This window comes from Epinephelus moara, chromosome 10 (assembly GCF_006386435.1).
Source record: "Epinephelus moara isolate mb chromosome 10, YSFRI_EMoa_1.0, whole genome shotgun sequence".
Lineage (NCBI taxonomy): Eukaryota > Metazoa > Chordata > Actinopteri > Perciformes > Serranidae > Epinephelus > Epinephelus moara.
The window spans coordinates 23,867,357-23,887,420 of NC_065515.1; the positions used below are offsets into that span (position 1 = coordinate 23,867,357).

A 20,064-nucleotide genomic window follows, 5' to 3' on the forward strand; every position below is an offset into this window, starting at 1 on the left:
AGTGCTATATCGTAGGCAACAGAACTTTTTTGAAGACGTTTCACCTCTCATTTAAGAGGCTTCTTCAGTTCTTTTTTTTTTTTTTTTTAAAGATATTTTTTGGGCATTTTTGCCTTTAATGGATAGGACAGACAAGTGTGAAAGGGGGAGAGAGAGAGGGAGTGACATGCAGCAAAGGGCCACAGGCTGGAGTCGAACCCGGGCCGCTGCGGCAACAGCCTTGTACATGGGGCGCCTGCTCTACCACTAAGCCACCGATGCCCCAAGAGGCTTCTTCAATTCTAACGGACTAATGTGGAGTCACAGGTATTAAACTCAGTTTGGGTGTGAACCCTTACACAGTTGTTAAGGTCACATGTGAGTCGTTGGTCCACCCAGCCATCTTGTGTTTGATGGGTCCAGGTGAGAATGGGTGTTAAGTCGTCTGGGAAGGGATCCCAAGACTGCATTTTGTAAATACATCCCTACCACCCATTCTCACTTGGACCAATCAAACGTCAGTCTGTTAGAACTGAAGAAGCCTCTTTGATGAGAGGTGAAACGTCTTCAAGAAACTCAAACAAGTCCAGTTGCCTACGATATAGCACTTAGTACAGGGTGTCTATAGGCCCTTAAAAAGTCTTAAAATGACTTCAATTCAATGTTGCAATAACAAGGCCTTAAAAGTCATTAAAGAGTCTTAATTTGACTACTACAAACATTTTATGTAATTTCATTAATCAATTTTTTTTATTTCTTTTTGTGAAAATTAGTGAAGCCTTTCTATGTAAAAGCCCACATTTCTAATGTTACAACTCTTAATATTACATAATACATATACATAATATACTCTATAATACTGTCATTTTACGTCATACCTGAACTCACCTGTTGGCAAAATGTAGATTGACTGAACTCACTCTAATAACCATATTCATACATAACACCTACCTCTGCACAGGACCACATATACTCTACTTACCTGCGATGCTTAAATAAGTAAAACATGATTTGCCCATAACTCTGTCCTAAATTTGGTTAAAAGGTGTCTTGAACAGGTCTTAAAAAGCATTACATTTAGCTGTCTGATACCTGCAGACACCCTGTAACATAGCTTGGACATTAAGAATCAGCAGTAAACAATGGGCCTGATATCAATGAGACAAAACTGTGCTGGATAACATGTGTGCATTTGTTCCTGAGAATCCATCGTGTGTACGCAAGCAAACTGAATCCAGCGCAGGAGTGGCGGACCCCGCCACTAACTATAAAAACTACCAGACAGAGAGGTAACTACTAAATGTAAATACATGGAATGGCTATTGCAGAAAGTGCAGACCATAAATGGTGTCAAAGATGGAGTTCGATTTCAGGGAAACCTTAAGGATTGTAACTTCAAGCAGTTTATCAAGAAAAACTAAAAACTTTCCCACATTACTCCACCACTATCAGAATTTACTGCTTTTTTAATAATGATAATAGACTGAATATTTTGGCATTTTGTGTTGTTTTTTCGATCATTTCTAAACGGGTAAATTGGCAGAATAAATCATAATGAAACTAACTTCTTAGATGTAGCCCTAGCCCCTACATGCATCTGTATTATCACTTAATTGCAGTCTAATTTGGCACAATGAAAACAAGCCTAGATTGACGAGGCTCTCTATGAGCCTTTCAGTTTCTAAACATGCAAACTTCTTAAAGGCAGTGTTTTTACATAATAGTCCCTCCTAGTTTTTCTGTGTAGTCCAGACACACAGCCTCCAGGACTTGGCACAGAGACAGTCTTAGGACCCGCCACCAATACGTAGAGTAGCTTCCCTTCCTCCTCCTCTTGCAAAGAGAGAGAGAAGATGAGGAGATAGAGTTGGACCCAGGGAACAAGAGCGATTACAGAAGAGTGCGAATCGATAGGAAGCCATCATGTCAGCCCCCTCCTACGCTTGGCAAGGCTAGAAATAACTCTGCTCGCAATGAGGTTGTGCTGAAGAGGTTCCCAGCAGCTCTGCTGCAGCTTGCCGATAGGCTCTACTCTGCTTGGCTGCACTGCTGATGGTGAATCACTACATGCTCTCAATGACATCAATTTTGTGTTAAGAGACTGAAAATGCGAATATGAAGTGGGAATAAATGTGAGGTGTCAGGTTTTATTGGAAGAAGAGCATGATTATTGAGGTTTCTTAGTTTAGTGATTTATGAGAATGAGTCGTTATATTCCTGTAATTAAACATGGAGGATACTTGATGCAGGATGAGAAGTTCCTCAGCCTCAAACTCATGTATAGTAACAAGCACATGTGGCATTGCGCTGCCCCTGCTTGCTGCTGACAGGGCCTGAGCTGCAACAAGGAAGCCTTTCATAGACACACATCTCCATTAGGCTTGCTTCCTTCTCTTTTAATTGGCTTTTGAAGTCACAGAAAATGTCATTTCACTTGGCTTATCCAGCATAGGAGAGCTTATCGTACTAAGTAGGTCACTCATCCTTGCTAGGGGATAAAAAGGAGGTCGTCTGATGTGAAGGAGTTTTATTTTAGGCTGGCTCTTCTGGAGGACTCCATTTATCAATGCCCTCCTTCCTTCGAGCAGATTCACTGACTGAGTTCACCTTTGTGATGTGTGATCAAAGTTTCACTGTCTAGCTTTTTAATGATACTGGCTGAAATCGTCTGTAATGGAGACTTAAACTGACTTGTCTGAAGAGTACAGTTAGAGTTTAATTCATCAGGAGGGTTCCCACGCTGAAGAATTTCACAGTCACATTTTCCAGGCCTGGAATAGTCATGGAACTTTGTGTATAAGGGAATAGTTACAATAATCTTATGTTGATAACCTTCCATGTGATGTAACATAGCGGCAAATTAATTGTCTTTAGCTGTCAACTTAATGAAGATTTAATATGCATTGACTTGTGACACGGGTGAGTGGGGCAAGTAAAAAAAAATCTTTATTATGGGTCCTTGAAAAGACATTGAAAAGTTTGGAAATTTATCCATCAAAATGTGTGGGGACACTGATTCATTGTCTGAGTTTGTATTTTCTGTAGCTGTTTAGTTAGTTTAAATGGACAGATAAAACATTTGCCCTTTCTGGCGCACTTGGATTCTTATCCAGCAGCTTTAGCTCTTCAGTCTAATTTAATTGAATCGATTTAGCCTCGCTTGCTTTTTGTACTAATCTTAGGCAAACTCATCCAGACAAAATGTGGACTTTATAACCAGTTTAACTAAAAGTCGATCCATGTCTCCTACCCCAGAATCAAAGCTTTCTTGCATTCTTCAAGTCCCCATGTTGTTAAAAACTACATTTTCCCAGTTTTAATCTGTGTCCCTGCATTAATTAATCGTTTATCTCCTGTTATATGCCAAAAATCAGTCTTGAGAAAGAGAATTCTGTAAAACAGGTCAAAACAGTTTGAAATGTTTGACTCATCCTGCAGTCAGGAGCGTTTACAACAGTTCATCCAATCAAATGAGACTTTAGCAACTAGCTAGCTGCAACGGTCAGTTAAAACTGCACTTCACCGCTTGTTAGCTAGTGACATAAGCCACAGAGCAATATGGAGAGAGCTAGGAAGAGACGTGTTTTTGGTTATCACTGGGCATACCTTTCATTTTCACTTCCAAAACAATGTGGCTGAGATCCTCCTCCCTCGTCGTCCTCCTGATCTAACAATGAGGGAGATGTGTGTGGAGCCAACAGTCCGCTCAGCAGCAGACTCACTTACTTGCAATGCACCATTCTGCAATGTTCTTAAAACCTGCTGGTTCACACAAATGCAACTACATGAGATGGTGTATCATCTCTATGCAACAACTCTTTGCGCTGTCGTTCTGATTTCCAGATTTTCAGGCTTATTTTGTAGCTGAATATAATTTGTAGCTTCTTAAAATATGAATGAGGATAGTCATAGTGAGATATTGGCTACAGCTGCATTTGTAGTAGTGATGAAATGGCGAAAAACATAAATGAGCATCAGATGGAGTGTATTCATAATCAATACGCCACAATAATATAGGGAAGCAGTGCTGAAAATGTGTGTGTTAGGGGGCATAAGCACATACAGCGAGCAGTAGCAGCATCCCACCATCCAACACCGCTGCAACTGTTTCGTCTCGTCGCAAATCATTGGTTTGAACTGGGCTTATGTCTGCCCACTTTTTAGTCCTAGTGGCCAAGTCCCTCTTGTAATTGAACACCACTCACATATTCCATTTCACTGGGAAATGCGTCACAGTACCGACGTTAAAGACGCTAGAACTTCTGTTCTTCTGACTTTCAGTGTTTCTTCCTTGATTTCTAAATTCTTTAACACATCCTCATCTCTTTCCCGTCGACCACTCCCCTTGTCTTCCTTTGACCTCTGTCTGTCGCTTCTCTCATACCTCTCGCATTGAGCACCTTTTTATTGGCGCTTCAAAACCAGAAAATATTTTGTACTACTCTCCATCCCCTAAACAGACTCTCCTGCATCTACTTCTCAGAGAAAGGAGAGCAGGGTGGCATTGTTTGTACACACACATACACTTCCTTGTAGATATTTTTGGTCCACCGTAGAGAAGCTCTGTCCTCGCTGTGATTCACGCTGCAGATGCTCTGTTCACGTTTCTTCAGTTTGTATTCTCAGTGCAGAAGAGGTGTTTGGCTTGAACTGTGCTAGACTCAGAAGATATTGTTCGAGTAGTCAAGTAGTAACAGTAGTGACTCCAAACTGGCCTTGAAATATATTGATTGGCCACAACTGGATACAAAGCTTTAGGAGACATTTTACAAGATGAACGCCTCTTTGCACTGACATTTTCCTCTTAAAAAAATCATATTCCCATTTTTAAGTGAGACAGATCTTTTGGCTGGTGGCTTCAGGGTTTAACAAAAGATACTCTGAGATAGTATTTGACATGCATGCTTACTTATGTGCCGCTGATTCTAAGGTTAAACAGCTAAACACTTAAGATCTAAAGACTCTGGGTGATAGATGTAGCGCTGATTGTCATTTCTTTTCATTTATGTGAATCTTTCTGCCCCCTGTGTGGCGGCCATCCATCTCATCGCATCGTGCTCCAATCAGGATGGTGGATGTGGGCGGTCAGAGGTCAGAGAGGAGGAAGTGGATCCACTGCTTTGAGAACGTCACCTCCATCATGTTCCTGGTGGCGCTCAGCGAGTACGACCAGGTCCTTGTGGAGTCCGACAACGAGGTGAGACGACACAGAAATAGTTGATTTCTGTGCAGTTTAGTTGACACGCAGCATTTTATCCCTTAATAATTATAATAAATGCTGAATATGAACATGCCATCACAAGACATTTGCAAGGTTTCACTCTTTTAATTCAGCTCCTTGAGCAGCCTGTTGAATCTCCTTCAGCTGAACTGGAATATTCAAACTTAAAGTGCAGACATTCAACCTAATTTCCAGCAGCAGGCGGCAGCTGTTTCCAGTGGGAAAAGCTCAGATGTACTGTACACTAAAGCTACCTGCTCAGCAAACAGCTGACAAAGTTGGCGACCAGCTGGTGAACACAGTGGAGAGACGTAGCAGCTAAGGAGCCAGGGGCCATATTCACAAGGCTTCATAATACAAAGAGTTGCTGGTAGTGACGGAATTCTAAGAACATTCCTAGAATTGTGCTTTCTAAGAATTTCCCCTCCCAGTTAAGACTAGGTCCTGGTAAAGATCAAAGTTATTCATAAAACATCTGCCCTGAAGACAGCTCCTGAGGTGAACGTTACGTAAGCAGAGGAGAAAATGGTGAAAAGAGGAAGTAGAGATAAAGCTGAATGACAGTGAGTTAATGAAATGCTACAGATTAGATCGTGCAGGGATAATGTTTGCGGTTGATCTCATTAGAGATTTGCTCACATCTCCCGCCCAGCACAGTATCGCCAGAAATGAAAACGATCACAACACTGAGATATTTGGCGACTGGATGACTTGAGTCTGCCTCAGCCTTCGTCATCAGTGATCACACTAACAATTAGAGCCCTTTCACAGCCTCATGTTGTGATGCAGTTCATTTTATTCACGCTGGATGTCCATACCTTGCAGGCTCACAAATGGGCAACCAATCACATCTTTTAAAAGAATGCGTCATACTGAGCAGTAGTGTCAACCACACGTCCTCACTAGGGTAAAAGTTGCTCTGACAGTTTTCCTAGATCACTCCTAAGCTCAGACTCCTTGCTAAAAAAGATTTAGGCTAAGTTAGGGTGTTACCACAATAGTTATTTTTAAATGAAACAAACTCAGTCCTCTTAAAGTGGACCAACATTTTTGTGTTCACATTGTCCGTTCATTTGTGAGAGGACTCAGTTCTGGTCAACTTCAGCTCTGATGGGACCTCAGTCCTCTTTTTGTTCACACCTCAACGTTCAGATGAACTTAAAACTGGAGGAAAACGTTAGTGTTTCTGTGCTGTAGACTGTTACCATTTGATGTATTCTACATTCCACATCTGGAGACGTGCAGTATCCTCCGTGGACCAAACTACTCCTCGTCCTGCGTCCTTGCCAGTGTTACAGGTTGACGGGGTTCTGTCTGTTTTTTTTAAGTGTCCCAGTGCAACAGCATGTGATGTAGAGGGCTTAGTACAATGGCAAAGAGCAAAGTGAACCAGGAGTGCTTTGTATTCACAATGCACAGGTTAAGTGAACTGCACTGTGGACTTGGAGCGAACCGAACGGTCTGAGTTCAGTTCGCTTTTGAGGGGTCTGAGTTCTCTCCGAGTGTTCACATATGTGCAAAAATCGCTGAGTCAGAGATTAGAGTTAGAGGGCTGAAAAGTACAGAGTGTAAAACCACCCTTAGGAGCTCTCTGATACCCCTTCTCCACCAAATTAGCTCTGGTTCTTGAGCTGTGTTCCTGCAGGACTCTTGGAAACTTGGTGCTGTCAGCCTGTTTTCACCAGTTTGGAGCAGAACCATTGTAATCAAGGATGTGTCATCAACAGAGGGCCTTGCACAATGCACAGCAGAAGTAAACAGTAGTAGCAAGATAGGGGATATCACTGATTACCTGCAAACCTTTGTTTTGTTATTACAGATATTTGTTTTTATCTAAAAACAAGAATGGACCAACTAACCAAATAATGAGACCATAATGAGATCTTTTTTTCCCTGATGATTTCTCACTTAAAGTCTATTGATGCCTTCATGGTTCACACTTCAGGTCCAACTGGGAGCCAACTTTTCGTGTTCTGAACCAATTTATTTTTTGTCAAAATGCTCTTTATGGTTCAAAATTAGGGCGGGAACCGGAACAGAACTCGATCCATGATGGTGGAAATGAGATATGAGAGTATTCTCTAAATGTTTGTGAATCCACCCTCAGATATTTCTCTCAGGAGTTGGTGGTGACCAAAACAAAGTTAAAAGCAGAGTGAATATTGGACTTACACGAAACACGACTCCAGTGAATGCTCATGTTGGTCTCTGTCAGCTGGATGTAGAAATAAGCAACTGTTTGCTAACACAGTCACCATATCAACTTTCTAAGGTCATAACTCGTCACTGTTGTGTTCACAACTTGTTGCGTTTCCCGCAAAACATTATGCTACATTATAGCATAACATTTAATTTAAATTTAATCTAATTGTGTTGTTAAAATGCAGTTTTCTGATTTTTGTATTCAGCTCAACGACCATATGTCACATCCATACAGAAAATGTTTCTGGATTGAAGAAACTAGATTTGTCAGAGGGGTTTGTTGAGTTTATTGAGGGCACACCAGCATGTACACACACATAGATTGCACACACACACACGGTCATGATTATTGATGCGTCTCTCTCAACAAAGACAACAGAGGTCTTCTGTCTCTTTACATATATTGACTTTATCTACATGGTCAGCCCCGTCCCCTCTAACTGTTCAGATAGAATTATCACTAATAAAGTTAATGTGATCAGCTCCTGCACGCCCTCTGCTCCTCTCCTGACAACAGACCCTTTCTCTGACCTGGTCATATGACGACCGGGTTTCATAATCCAGACCCAGCTGCCAGCTTGACTCTCTATATCTGCTGTACATCCCTACAGCTTCATGATCAACAGAGTCGATGTTTGTCTGCACTGACAACAGTTTGTTAATGCGCGCACACACACACACACACACACACACACACACACACACACAACACACACACACACACACACACACACACACACACACACACACACACACTGTACTTTATCTTCACTGGGTCTGCTCAGACGTGGGACCTTATTGAACACACGAGGATGGGAATATCTTTTTATTTTCTGCAGGTTGCTGTGTATTTGCTGGTAATGTGTCACATGGTCACAGGTGGTAGGCCCCACTGGAACATTTTGCTGCTCTCACCGAGCTCTGTTTCTGAATGGTTGACAGCTGAGCCAAGGCTGGGCAGCGGTTAGGCATCACAGACTTCAGAGATTATCCCGGCGTGTTGACAGACTGGAGACCAAGACTTTGACCATTCAGACCAGTCGGAGCCTGACGGGATTGTTTTCAAACGTCTTTAATTTCATCAGGTCATATCTGTCTGGGATCATATTATGACTTGCTGAGACTAAACTGTGGGAGTGATGCTGGCGAGGAGTAAAGATCAGACAGAGGAAGAGGAGTCATGTTTGACAGCAGCTCTCAGCTTTTAGCAGTTTACACGAGGTTTCCAACTCCACTCTTTATGTTTGCTGGACAGTTTTCTTTGGAGGGAGAAATTTTATGTTTGAAACGTGCCTGGATCACTTAACAGGGAGTCTTACTCAACTTTTTTGGGTTGTTTAGACAGTCCTCTGACTGTTTTTCATTCGTTACTATAATACCCTGTATCCAAGTGCTGCCTTCCAACTGATGCCATCTTGCTATGGGCCATCCCTGTTAGTGAGCTGAAGTTTTGTGTCAGAAAAAGCAGTTTGTCTGAAAAATATACAAACATAAAATATCCAAATACAACCTATCAACGTCTTCTGTTTGTGCATTTATGGAGGGTTTCACAAAACAATGAGCAACAATCTTAGCAATCATATAAAATGTGAAAGTAACGTGATTGCAGGTTTAAGTAAAACAGTTTTGTTTCTTCATGTATTTGTTTTTGAGGAGAAATTAAATATTAGTTTAAGTTTGCTGCAATTTTATTATTGCTAATTGTCTTGTTTCTTTCGTAAATAGAGTCTCTTACTTTCATTTTCTTAAGTCCTTTATTATGCCACAAGTCCAGAGTCCCCCTGTCCTTCCACCAAAAACAGAAGTGTTTATTAAACTGGAAATCTCTGGTTTTTGCCGGTCATTGTTGTTTAGCCCTGTTCAGCTCAGTCTTCTAAGTGTCTTTAAATATAATACTTATAATAACAACAATACATTTTATTTATAGGACACTTTTCAAGGTACTCAGACGCTTTACACTGGTTAAAAACGTATCACAAAATAGACAATAAAATACACACAACATCATTCACACCGGGAGAGTCATCGGGAGAGTCTTGAATGTGTTTGGGAAGAGTGTTCCAGACAGAGGAAGCAGCTATGGAGAAGGCTCTGTTCCCCCAGGTTGGGCTTGGTTCTGAGTGGTGGAGTCAGGAGGTTGGCATCAGAGGAGTGTGGTGGTGGAGCAGGTCAGTGAGGTAGGAAGGAGCCAGGTTATGGAGGGCTTTGTAAGTGAGGAGAGGGACTTTGAGTTGGATGCGTTGTGGGACAGGGAGCCAGCGAAGGCTCTAGAGTACAGGGCTGTTGTGATAGCGGGATTGGGAATGGGTGAGCAGACGAGCAGCAGAGTTCTGGATTTATTGGAGTTTATTTTGGAGTTTGGATGGTGCACCATAAAAAACGCTGTTACAGTAGTCAAGTCTGGATGTGATGAAGGCATGAGTTTCAGCAGCAGTGGGGGAAAGTGAGGGGCGGAGATGAGCTACGTTCTTTAGGTGGAAGAAGGAAGTACTGGTGATGTGATTTACATGTTTATATCGATATATGTTTAAATGGCAAAAAAAAATACACAGGTCACGCCCCCTCTGACTGAAGCAGCTGCTAAAAACTAGGAAAAAGGGGCTGAACTTTCTCACATTCACAGACTCACCACCAGTAATGTTGTACTGCAGATCTCAATCTCAATGAGACTTCCTGGTTAAATAAAGGTTAAAAAAAACGTCAGCGTTTCAGACACACAAAGGTCTGTTCAGTGTCCAGGTGCTAGCTGAATGTTAACCCAAAAACTGTTTTTGGGATAATCCTCAAAATAAAAAGTATACGCATTGGTGCACAGGCCAGAAATGATAAAACGAGGACTCTTAACTTTTTCACCACTGTCCCAAAAATACAATTTCAACCATCCTGAAGTAAATGCTCACAATTATAACTGTGAACTGTTTTTCCTACATTAAAATTATTTCTGTGACAACAAAACATGATGGAAATGATTAGATTATAAATAAGCTCACATTTTATATGAATATTTCTTACATTTACATAAACATTGTCACCATTTTCTTTTCTTTTTTTGAATTTGTAAACACTGGGTGTGTTTGCACATGTGTGCGCACGTGAAAGGCCACCTGTCTGCGTGCTCCAATGAGAGAGAGACAGAGATACAGAGAATGTGTGGTTGCAGTTTGTCCCCATTTTTGTCTCTTCTACGGTACGTCGTGCCAGTTAGGCTGCCGGTGACACCAGAAAGCGTAAAATCCCACCACCGCTTTGGGACGCCATTGTAACTGCCTGACAGCTGCGACAGGTTCGCTGCTTTCAGATGTCACTGCTGCGGTTCATCTTATCGCTGTGTGCACGTCAGTGTATGGCAGAGTGCTTGTGCTCTCTTGAATCATGTACGCTCTCACAATTCTACACTGACAGCGCTGTCAGAGATTAATGTTACGGTTTAATCGCAGTTGTATTTTTTTTTTATAGGCAAAGTCTACCTTCCATCCCACACTGTCCCAAAATATATATTTTTCCATCCCTGAGACAGCAGGACACCCTGGAGTTAGAGCCTTGAATAAAATCTGTTTATTTATTGAGTGAGAATCAAGCGCAAAAGACTTTAAAAGACTAACTCTGTGTTTATTTCCCTCCTCTGTCTCTTTCTCTCTCTGTCTTCTTTGGCCCGTGTTAGAATCGTATGGAGGAGAGTAAAGCTCTGTTCAGGACCATCATCACATATCCATGGTTCCAAAACTCCTCCGTCATCCTCTTCCTCAACAAGAAGGACCTGCTGGAGGAGAAGATCATGTATTCTCACCTGGTCGACTACTTCCCAGAGTTTGATGGTGATTTGATTTTTTTAGTTTTTCTTTTTAAATACACATCTTAACCACAACATACAGTTTACATAGTCTGCCTACCCCTGAATGGTTGTATATCGTATGACCGTGCTGCTAGCTGAGCCTCAGCAGTGAATTCAATTCCCGAATTCATTTAATGAATTATCCGTATGGGTGAGAGGCTGAGCCATAGGTCAGGCTCTGTCAGTGATGCTGTGTCTGTTTCTTTCTGTCTTCTTTTAGCGAGTAAAGGCCATTTACCTGTTTGAACACCAAACTGGCAGCTTACTAGTGTAACACATTTTTTTGTCACTTGTACTCTATAACTTCACCCAGGCTGGAAAGTTGTCCCCTATATTTTTGATTGTATAGTGACACCTTATGGTGATAATGCTGCACTACACTGCAAACTGATACTTGACTGAACATAACAGTTAAAAGTCACAGAGTAGGAACATGTAATTTTTTTCTCCTCATCTTTTTTTTCTATTAATTGATAAAGGATGCTCATATTTTAAAACAGCACAAAAGAACAACAAAGGTCAAAAGGAAACATGTTTTTTTTTGTCTAAGTTACCAATGGAGGCAACAATTTTTGAAACTGGTCCAGTATTGAGAGTGTCGCTGCAGTGAAACAGGCTGGGACAATTGCGCACTGTCCATTTACGCCCACTAAAAGTGCTTGCTTTGCCACTGACAGGCTCAGATTGTTCTTAGAATTGTTTGACAACATTATGAAATGGACCATACAGAGAAATGAAACACTTTTCCTCACCTTTCACTGGTCTCTTTGTTATTGTGACCAAGTCTCGTTCTGAACTCTCGCGACAGGTGACCTGTTGTAGTCTAAAAACAACAGTGACAACATTAGTGAACGTTAAAGAGAGGAGTGCTGAGAAGTGTTTGTTGAGTTGGAGAACAGAAAGCGTAGCCTAATGTTACCTAAGAGATTCATTAGAGTCCATTATCTACCAACCACTCACTAGATAGCCACTGTTTTTTTGGCTGGAGAGTGAAGCAAATCTAGCAGCCACTTGCATGTTGGCTGGTGGCTGCTGCTAATTTCCAAGCCTGCATCTCTAAATATTTAGCTGATTTTGACAATGTGGAAAAGTCCACGAGATTTTAGAAAGAGACTTATTTTTGTGAGACTTGGGGTGCTTTCACACCTGGCCTGTTTGGTTTGGTTCAGGGAGACTCAAGTTACTTTGCCCCCTAAGTGTGGTCCTTTTGGGCAGGTGCGAACACAGCAATCACACTTGGGTGTGCACCAAAACAGAAGGTCTTGGTCCGGTTACAAATGAACTCTGGTGCAGTTCGTTTGTGGTGAACGTGTTCTGACCTCGATCCGAACTAAGTGCTGTCTAATTCAGATTCAGATTCAGATTCAGAATACTTTATTAATCCCCGGGGGGGAATTGTTTTTGTTCCAATGCTCCGTGCAAAGTAGAAAAAGAAATACAGCATGAATGGAAACAAGAGATAAAGATGAAGATATAAATAAAATACTAAAATAGACAATGAAATAAGTAAAATAAATATTAAAGTAGACATTAAAATAAAATAAAATAAAATAAAATATTAAAGTAGACATTAGAATAAAATAGAATAAAATAGAATATTAAAGTAGACATTAACATAAATAAAATATTACAGTAGACAATAAAGTAAAATAAATAATAAAAACAGTAAAGTAGACAATCTGAAATATATACAATATACAATGAAGACAATCTGAAATATATACAATATACAATGAATACAATATACAATGAATATAAATAATTACACATTAGTTGTGTTAAACATGAGCATGTTACAGTCCTGGAGGATTATTAATGTGCACCTCCTCCTGTACTGTCTTAATATGCACATTCTGCACATCCAATGCATCAAAACATTGTTTTCTAGTTGGAGCCGCGCCTCGTTTTCAAACTGTATGATTTGACTAAAATGAACAATGACAGCAATATAGTCCACGATGAGCAGCGCTAAAATCAACCTGCGTAGTTGTCCCTCCATTGTGACATTAGAAAGTGTCACATTTATCTTGCAAGTGTACTCTTCTTCAATGGTTTGGTTTACTTCCTGGATTTTTCCCACATGGAAATTCTGACCAATCAAGAGCAGCTTTCTTGCTCAAGGCATTTTATCTGGTCCACTTGTAAATGCTGCTATGAGAACACGAACCAACTCTAGGCAATTATACAACTTTGTGACAAAATTAGTCCCTGATTCAGACCGAAGCAAGACAACTCTAGGTCTGAAAGCACCTTTAGTTACATACATTGACAATCTGGATTAAGCAACAGGTAGGACATTGCCATAACGTGGTCAAAGACACTGATAATAACAATCTGAGCCTGCAAGCACCGTTAGTGGACGTAAACTGACAATGCACAGTTGCCTGAAGAGATTACATTGCAGCCTGTTTTGCAGTCTCTATACTGGACCTATTTCAAAAATCCTTGTCTCCATCAGTCACTTACACACAAAAATGTGGTGAGTCCATGTTGAAAAATACCGAAGTTCCTTTTTAAATCATGCTAGTATGATGCCTAATAGATGGTCTGTTCGTCTTCCAGGGCCCCAGCGGGACGCCCAAGCGGGCCGCGAGTTCATCTTGAAGATGTTTGTGGACTTGAACCCAGACAGTGACAAGATCATCTACTCCCATTTCACATGCGCCACCGACACGGAGAACATCCGCTTCGTCTTTGCCGCCGTCAAAGACACCATCCTGCAGCTCAACCTCAAAGAATACAACCTGGTGTGAGAAGAGAAATGGAAACGGAGAGAAAGAGGGAGCGAGAGAGAGACCTGCAGCCCCCCCATACACACTCACACACACATACAAACACACCCACACACACATACTCACAATGCAGAGTCCACTTCTAGAAACACACACATGTGCATGAAACACGCTGCTGCTCGAAGAGTTTAGCATTGCTTCATACTTTACCAGACCAACACTATCCACGTCCTGTCCCCCCTCTCCACTCAGCTCTTTGGTTGTTTTAAAACAATGGTTATCTGTTTCGTGGCTCTAATAATCGCTCCTCGTGTACACACACAAATATAACACTCCCTCCATTCGTCCCCCTCTCTTGGGTTTTACGGTCTGCTCTGAGGCTCCTCTCGGCCCCTGGCGCGGCTCACATTTTTTTTCTTTCTTTACACTACATTATCACCAGTGCTTGTGTGTTGGAGGTGGGTAGAGGGCCTTCTCTGGGTAGACTAAGCTTTGATGGACAAAGGGCTCTCTCCCCTTCTTCTTATTTAACCCATGCATGCTACACACTACAGCACGAGGACACACGGCCAGGCTGCAGACCCTGGACTCTGCTCCTCTGCAAAGGGTAACTAATTATGATGATAGGAATATATTATCAGGCAGTGCTGGGGTGCAGTGAGGTACTTGGTTCCCCCTGGGTCTTGAATTGTGTATTTGATTTTTTTTTTTTTTTGTCAACCCGGCCCCAAATCAGAGCGCAGAGGCTCTGTTGAATGTAAATAAAGTTTTCATGCTGCTCACACAGAGTGAGGGCTACACAGAGACGACTCTCTGCAGACTTTAAATATTCTCAGCTATGTTAACTTCTTGGTTTTATTCTTATTACTGCTATTGTTCTACAATTAAAATTGAAGATGACTACTTAAAGGAGCACTCCTTTTACACTGCCCCTCATTTTAAAGTGTTAACATACGTTACGAAACAGAATTAAGAGACAACACTAGCGGTATTTACATACTGTATATCAGCTCCCCGTTGCCAAATTAAAACCACCTACGTTTGTTTCTGTAAATATAATTACGTTGCCAGTATCCTGCTCATCCCTTAAGTGGTTCAGATACTAACAAAACATGTTTGGAAATTGCCAAAATTAAGTGCTTAATTAATTAAGTGGATCATTCAGATGTTGATGGCGTAATGACTCACTTTGTGTGGCATTTTTTTATGTCGACTATCGTCTAAATCACACATGTATTATTAGTACTGTGATTTACTTGTTCCCTTTGATGGTGAGAATAATCTTCTTGTGCAGACATGATGATACCAGATTAGTACGGTGCAATAGTCAGTTGTAGATGAAACAGATGAACAGTTTTTGCGCTGCCAGTTAGCTTAACAAGTCACAAGTTGGTCTCGATCACCCATATGGCTTCTCTCCGTAATCAACTCTTGTTTTGCCATATTACTCAGCCGACATTTGATAAACTGTAACGGATAGCGAGAGTTAAGAGTTCTTTTTTTGTATGTCTAATTTATCAATCAGATCTATGTGTTGTTGATACAGTAAATGAGACTTCCTCCCTAGTTTCAGCTCACAGTTTTTCCAACCGAGGAGACGGGAGGAGATTTTATACTGCTGTAAAATATCAAAACTATTTTATGGACAAGTGTTCTATCTTTCTAATGATACTTCATATATTTAGTTGTTGCAGTTCTGTTTTGAAACGCTTGACAATGGGAAAAAAAAAACACTGTTTCCATGTCGGGTTTGTGCTTTATGCAAATAGGAAAATGAAAACAGACAAAAAACTTAGTGGTTGAATATTTACTGTTCAAGGATGCTTGCTTTTTTTTTTTTTTTTGTAATTTTTGAGGATATGTGTTGGCTATTGGTACCAATCCCATATCGTGTCTCTTGCCTGATAGTTGTTTAAATATTCCATTAAGCTGAACGTTGATAGATGGCTATTTTTGTCTTCACAATGTAATTCAGGTAAGTTTTCATAACTTTTTCATCACAAGGGCTACTACTAGCAGCTTTGGTAGAAATGAAAGGACTCTATGGACGGCATAGAGCAAAAGGTGCAATTAATTAACGAGTGTGGAGGGGAAGGGGAGGGGGGTATGAATCAGGAGTGTGTTGACATCCTGTTGAGGGTGATGGCCGCAGGTTCAGTGAGGGAGGAATGCAGCAGTCCACAGATGCCTACACGACATTCCCGAGGGAAGTCTGGTGGCTGTTTGGCTCTTTGTTCATTATCTTTTTGCCTTTTGGAGGAGGAGAATGGCTAACGTCAAAAGAAGTTCCCAAGGTGCAATAGCACATATTTAGTGTCCTGGCTGTCGCTAATCTAACCATCCTCTTACTCTTATGGATTATTTGCTGATCTTCTTGGCTTTGTGATATTTCCCACTATGTGGTTTTTGCATATTTGGCTTATCTTCTCATTGGTAGTGTTTCCATGTTTGGCATTGGCTGTGTTGGAGTCAGGAAAAAGAGGAGTGCTTGGGACAGTTTGACCTTTTCATGGGTCAGATTACACATCAAAGAAATTATTAGAGGTCCTGCCGAACTCTTTCTGTGTATCTTTAATTGTTTGCCAGAAAGTTTCCAGTTAAAAAAAAATCTTATTTTCTACAGAAAAGCAGTACGATGTGCTGAGTTTAAGGGGGATCCACTCACCCTGTGTATTCTTAGCCTTGATTTCAGTCACATGCACCCAGTGAGAGTCTTTCTGTACGTCGTGTTGATAAAGCCATTATCTTGTACATGAAGCCTTTGTGCATCCTGAGACACTTAAAGAAGGGATATGTATATTTATGCTAAGTGCCATAATTTTCTGTAGAGATGTTGCAAAGCTCTGAAGTTATTTCGGCTGAGATCTTGTTTTTTCCAGCGTGTATTTCTTGTGGATTAATCTTTGGTGCTTCAGCCAACATTTAAAGGCCTTTTCTTGACCACTTTATCCCGTATACATGGTGATGCTTTTCACACTCGCTTGCTTACAGACGTTGATTTTGCGAGTGTCACAATTCAGCACGTTCTTCAGTTTGAAATTAAGAGCTTATGTATTTTTGAATCGACTAGTTGACAGACTTTTCCTGAGCTTGGAGAGTAGTGTTATGTTCTGCTTTGCTGCTGGGATAACAGTGACGTCTTTGTGTGCTTTTAAAAATCCTCAGCTTGGCTTTCAGGAAGTATGCTCCATTCCCCGGATCTGTGGCTCCCCACCTGAACGGCAGGTGTGTGGGGGTCTTATACACCGATCAGCCAAAAGATTAAAACCACTGGCTGGTAAAGTGTTTTTCTGAGGAACCTTGGGTCCTGGCATTCATGTGGATGCACCCACCCAAACACCATTACATACCAATACACCCCCTCATGGCAACGGCACTCTTTGATGGCAGTGTACCCCCCCAGCAAGACAGTGCACCATGCCACGCCACAAAAAGTGCTTAGGAATGGCTCGGCAGACGTGACTAAGCTCAAGACATCAACCTGGCCTCCAAATTCCCCAGATCCCAATCCGATTGAACATCCATTGGGCATGCTGGTACCTTACCTCGCAACCCACAGGACTCAAAGGGTTGAACGACAAGGCCTTGGTGCCAGACAACACAGGACACCCCCAGAGGTCCTGTCTCCATGCCTCAACAGGCCAGAGGGTTCATCATAGGTTGGACTTTGCTCTGACTCATTTAGGCCTGAACAAAGGACCTCCGGGGCACCGGTTTGTCCCACAGATGCTTGATCAGATTGGGATCTGGGGAATTTGCCTGAAGCTCTTTGCCATGTTCCTTAGGCCATTCCTGAGCAGTTTTCGCAGTGTGGCATGGTGCACTGCCTTGCTGGGGGGCTACTGTCATTGGGGGTACTGATGGAATCAGTGGGGGTACTTTGTCTATAACAATGTTTAGGTGGGTGGAGTGCGTAACGGGTCATCCGCGTGAATGCGAGGACCAAAGGTTTCCCTGCACAACATTGCATTGTAATGAAATGATCGATGTCATTCACTTCACCTGTCAGTGGTTTTAATGTTTTGGCTGATTGGTGTACACTAGGCAAATTAACTTGACTGGACTGCTGTGAGTGTGATAAATGAAGGTGACCACTACAGGGACCAGTGTTGGCATGACGTTGTACACTTTAAACACTTATGTTGGATCAGCTTTCACTATACGAGCTCATGCCTTGCGTGGCTAGTCCCAACACAGACCAAGTCACATGGTTACACTACCAGTGATCAGAGCCAGCAGCAGGGCTGGGTCGTTTCTTTAAAGCCCTTTCCATTGACTTGTACTGTATTTGCTTTATTCTGCGTAGAATGCATTGTGGAGAAGGTTTGTACGACAATCCAGTACAAAACACTGTGCCAAACAAAATCAGATCAGCCACAGAAAAGATACGAAAATTCCCAATTTGTCGTCACCTGATCCAGAGCTCTGTGGTGGTGTTCATCCACTTTAACATGACGGTGTCTTTATTTCCGAATGAAGCTTGTGTTTGAAGCCTCAGTATTAATGTATTTATTAAAAGACTTGCCAAGTGAAGGTACTAAAACAGTCATTATAATATTTTGGTGGTTCCAATCGCGAGTGAGTGAATGCTGTGAGTTTACATGTCCGCCATTCTCCACTCTCTTCTCCCGTACTTGATTGGACTGTGTATTCTTTCCCTGGGTCGAAGGCACTGAAACTGCACCACTGCAATGGGCCTGCATTCATGCAACTTAGATGTCCGTTCAAGCGTGCTCGTTGGTACTCTGAGGTGTGTGCGTATGCGTGTGTGTATGTATGTGTACACTTTTTGACGGCTTATTGCTTATGCTTGAGATCCATTCTGATTAGAGGGATGGACACACAGTGATATTAAAAAGCTATCTTTGCATCTTTTATTTTGTTTCTTTTGTAAGGTTTGACACACCTTAACACATGTATTTAGGACCACTTAAGATGACAGACTTTTTTAAAACAGTTAAAATAAACTTTGTGTAGTGGTGTACAAATTGAAAGTAATGTATTTTTGTTTTGATTTTTTTTTCTTCTTTTTTTAAGTATACCAAATGTAAATTATGTACAATGAGTGTGCCAATCCCCTTTCTTTGTAAAGCCAGACTCTTAACAAGTGCCAATGTTGTGAAAAATCAGAGGACCTGTGAATTTCATGGTCCAGTTTTTAAAACAAATAAACACTTAAGTATGTGATTAATTAACTAAAAAAAAAGGACAATTTTATTCTATATTTAAGATTAATGATGAACTGCTGTTTTTAAGATAAATGTCATTTTAATTGCATGTGTTTGTCAGGTTGGGGAGGGAGTGGGTGGGTGAGATACTGTATTCATGCAACGCCCTCATGAAAAGGGTCCTAATGGTTATTGATTTACAGTATTTTAGCCATATTTCTCTTTTGTATGTTTCATTTCAACCACTGTTGCCTGAACCTCATTCAAACATGAAATGATTTTCATAGCCTTCTCCTTTAAATGTTTTAAATTGGAATAAAATATGTTCCTATACTCTCTTATTGCATCCTTGTACATTTCCTTTCGGAGGGTGGGGATTGCTGTCTTATATAAAGTGATTAAAGGACCGTACTGCTTGTCATCTTCAATATAAAGTGTGTACACTTTACATAACTGCCATAACTAACTGATTTATTAATGCATTTCCCCACTGTGCAGTAAGCTGCTGGTTTCCATTTATTTCAATACAATGTTTAGATTAAATGGTAAATGGACCTGTACAGTGCCCTTCTATTCATCCAACCAACCACTCAAAGCGCTTTTTACACTACGAGTCACATTCACTAATTCACACACATATTCACACACTTGTGGCTGAGGCTACCATACAAGGTGCCACCTGCTACCCAGTTTTTAACACAGTCACACAACGATGGAACAGCTAACAGGAGCAATTTGGGTTCTGCTATCTTGCTCAAGGATACTTTGACATGCAGACTGGAGGAGCTGGGGATCGAACCATCTATCTTCTGATTGGCTCTACCTCTGAGCCACAGCTCTGTGCCCAAAGACTGTACTTACTGTAAAACTTCAGTTAAAAGCCTAGTCCTAATTAAACGCCAAGTCCCCTTTACTTGACCAGTGTTGATA

The 20,064-nt window shown here is 41.3% G+C and overlaps 1 protein-coding gene across 2 annotated transcripts in view; it reads left to right on the plus strand.

Moving 5' to 3' along the window:
- The window catches only part of LOC126396539 (guanine nucleotide-binding protein G(q) subunit alpha), a 52,749-nt gene extending 33,277 nt beyond the window's left edge, over positions 1-19,472 (plus strand). For both annotated transcript variants that reach the window (XM_050054716.1, XM_050054715.1), the window contains exons 5-7: positions 5,047-5,176; positions 11,064-11,217; positions 13,797-19,472. In XM_050054716.1, coding sequence (XP_049910673.1) covers positions 5,047-5,176; positions 11,064-11,217; positions 13,797-13,987 — 475 coding nt within the window. In that variant the 3' untranslated portion in view covers positions 13,988-19,472. The remainder of the gene's footprint in view (positions 1-5,046; positions 5,177-11,063; positions 11,218-13,796) is intronic.
- The last annotated feature ends 592 nt before the right edge of the window (positions 19,473-20,064 follow it).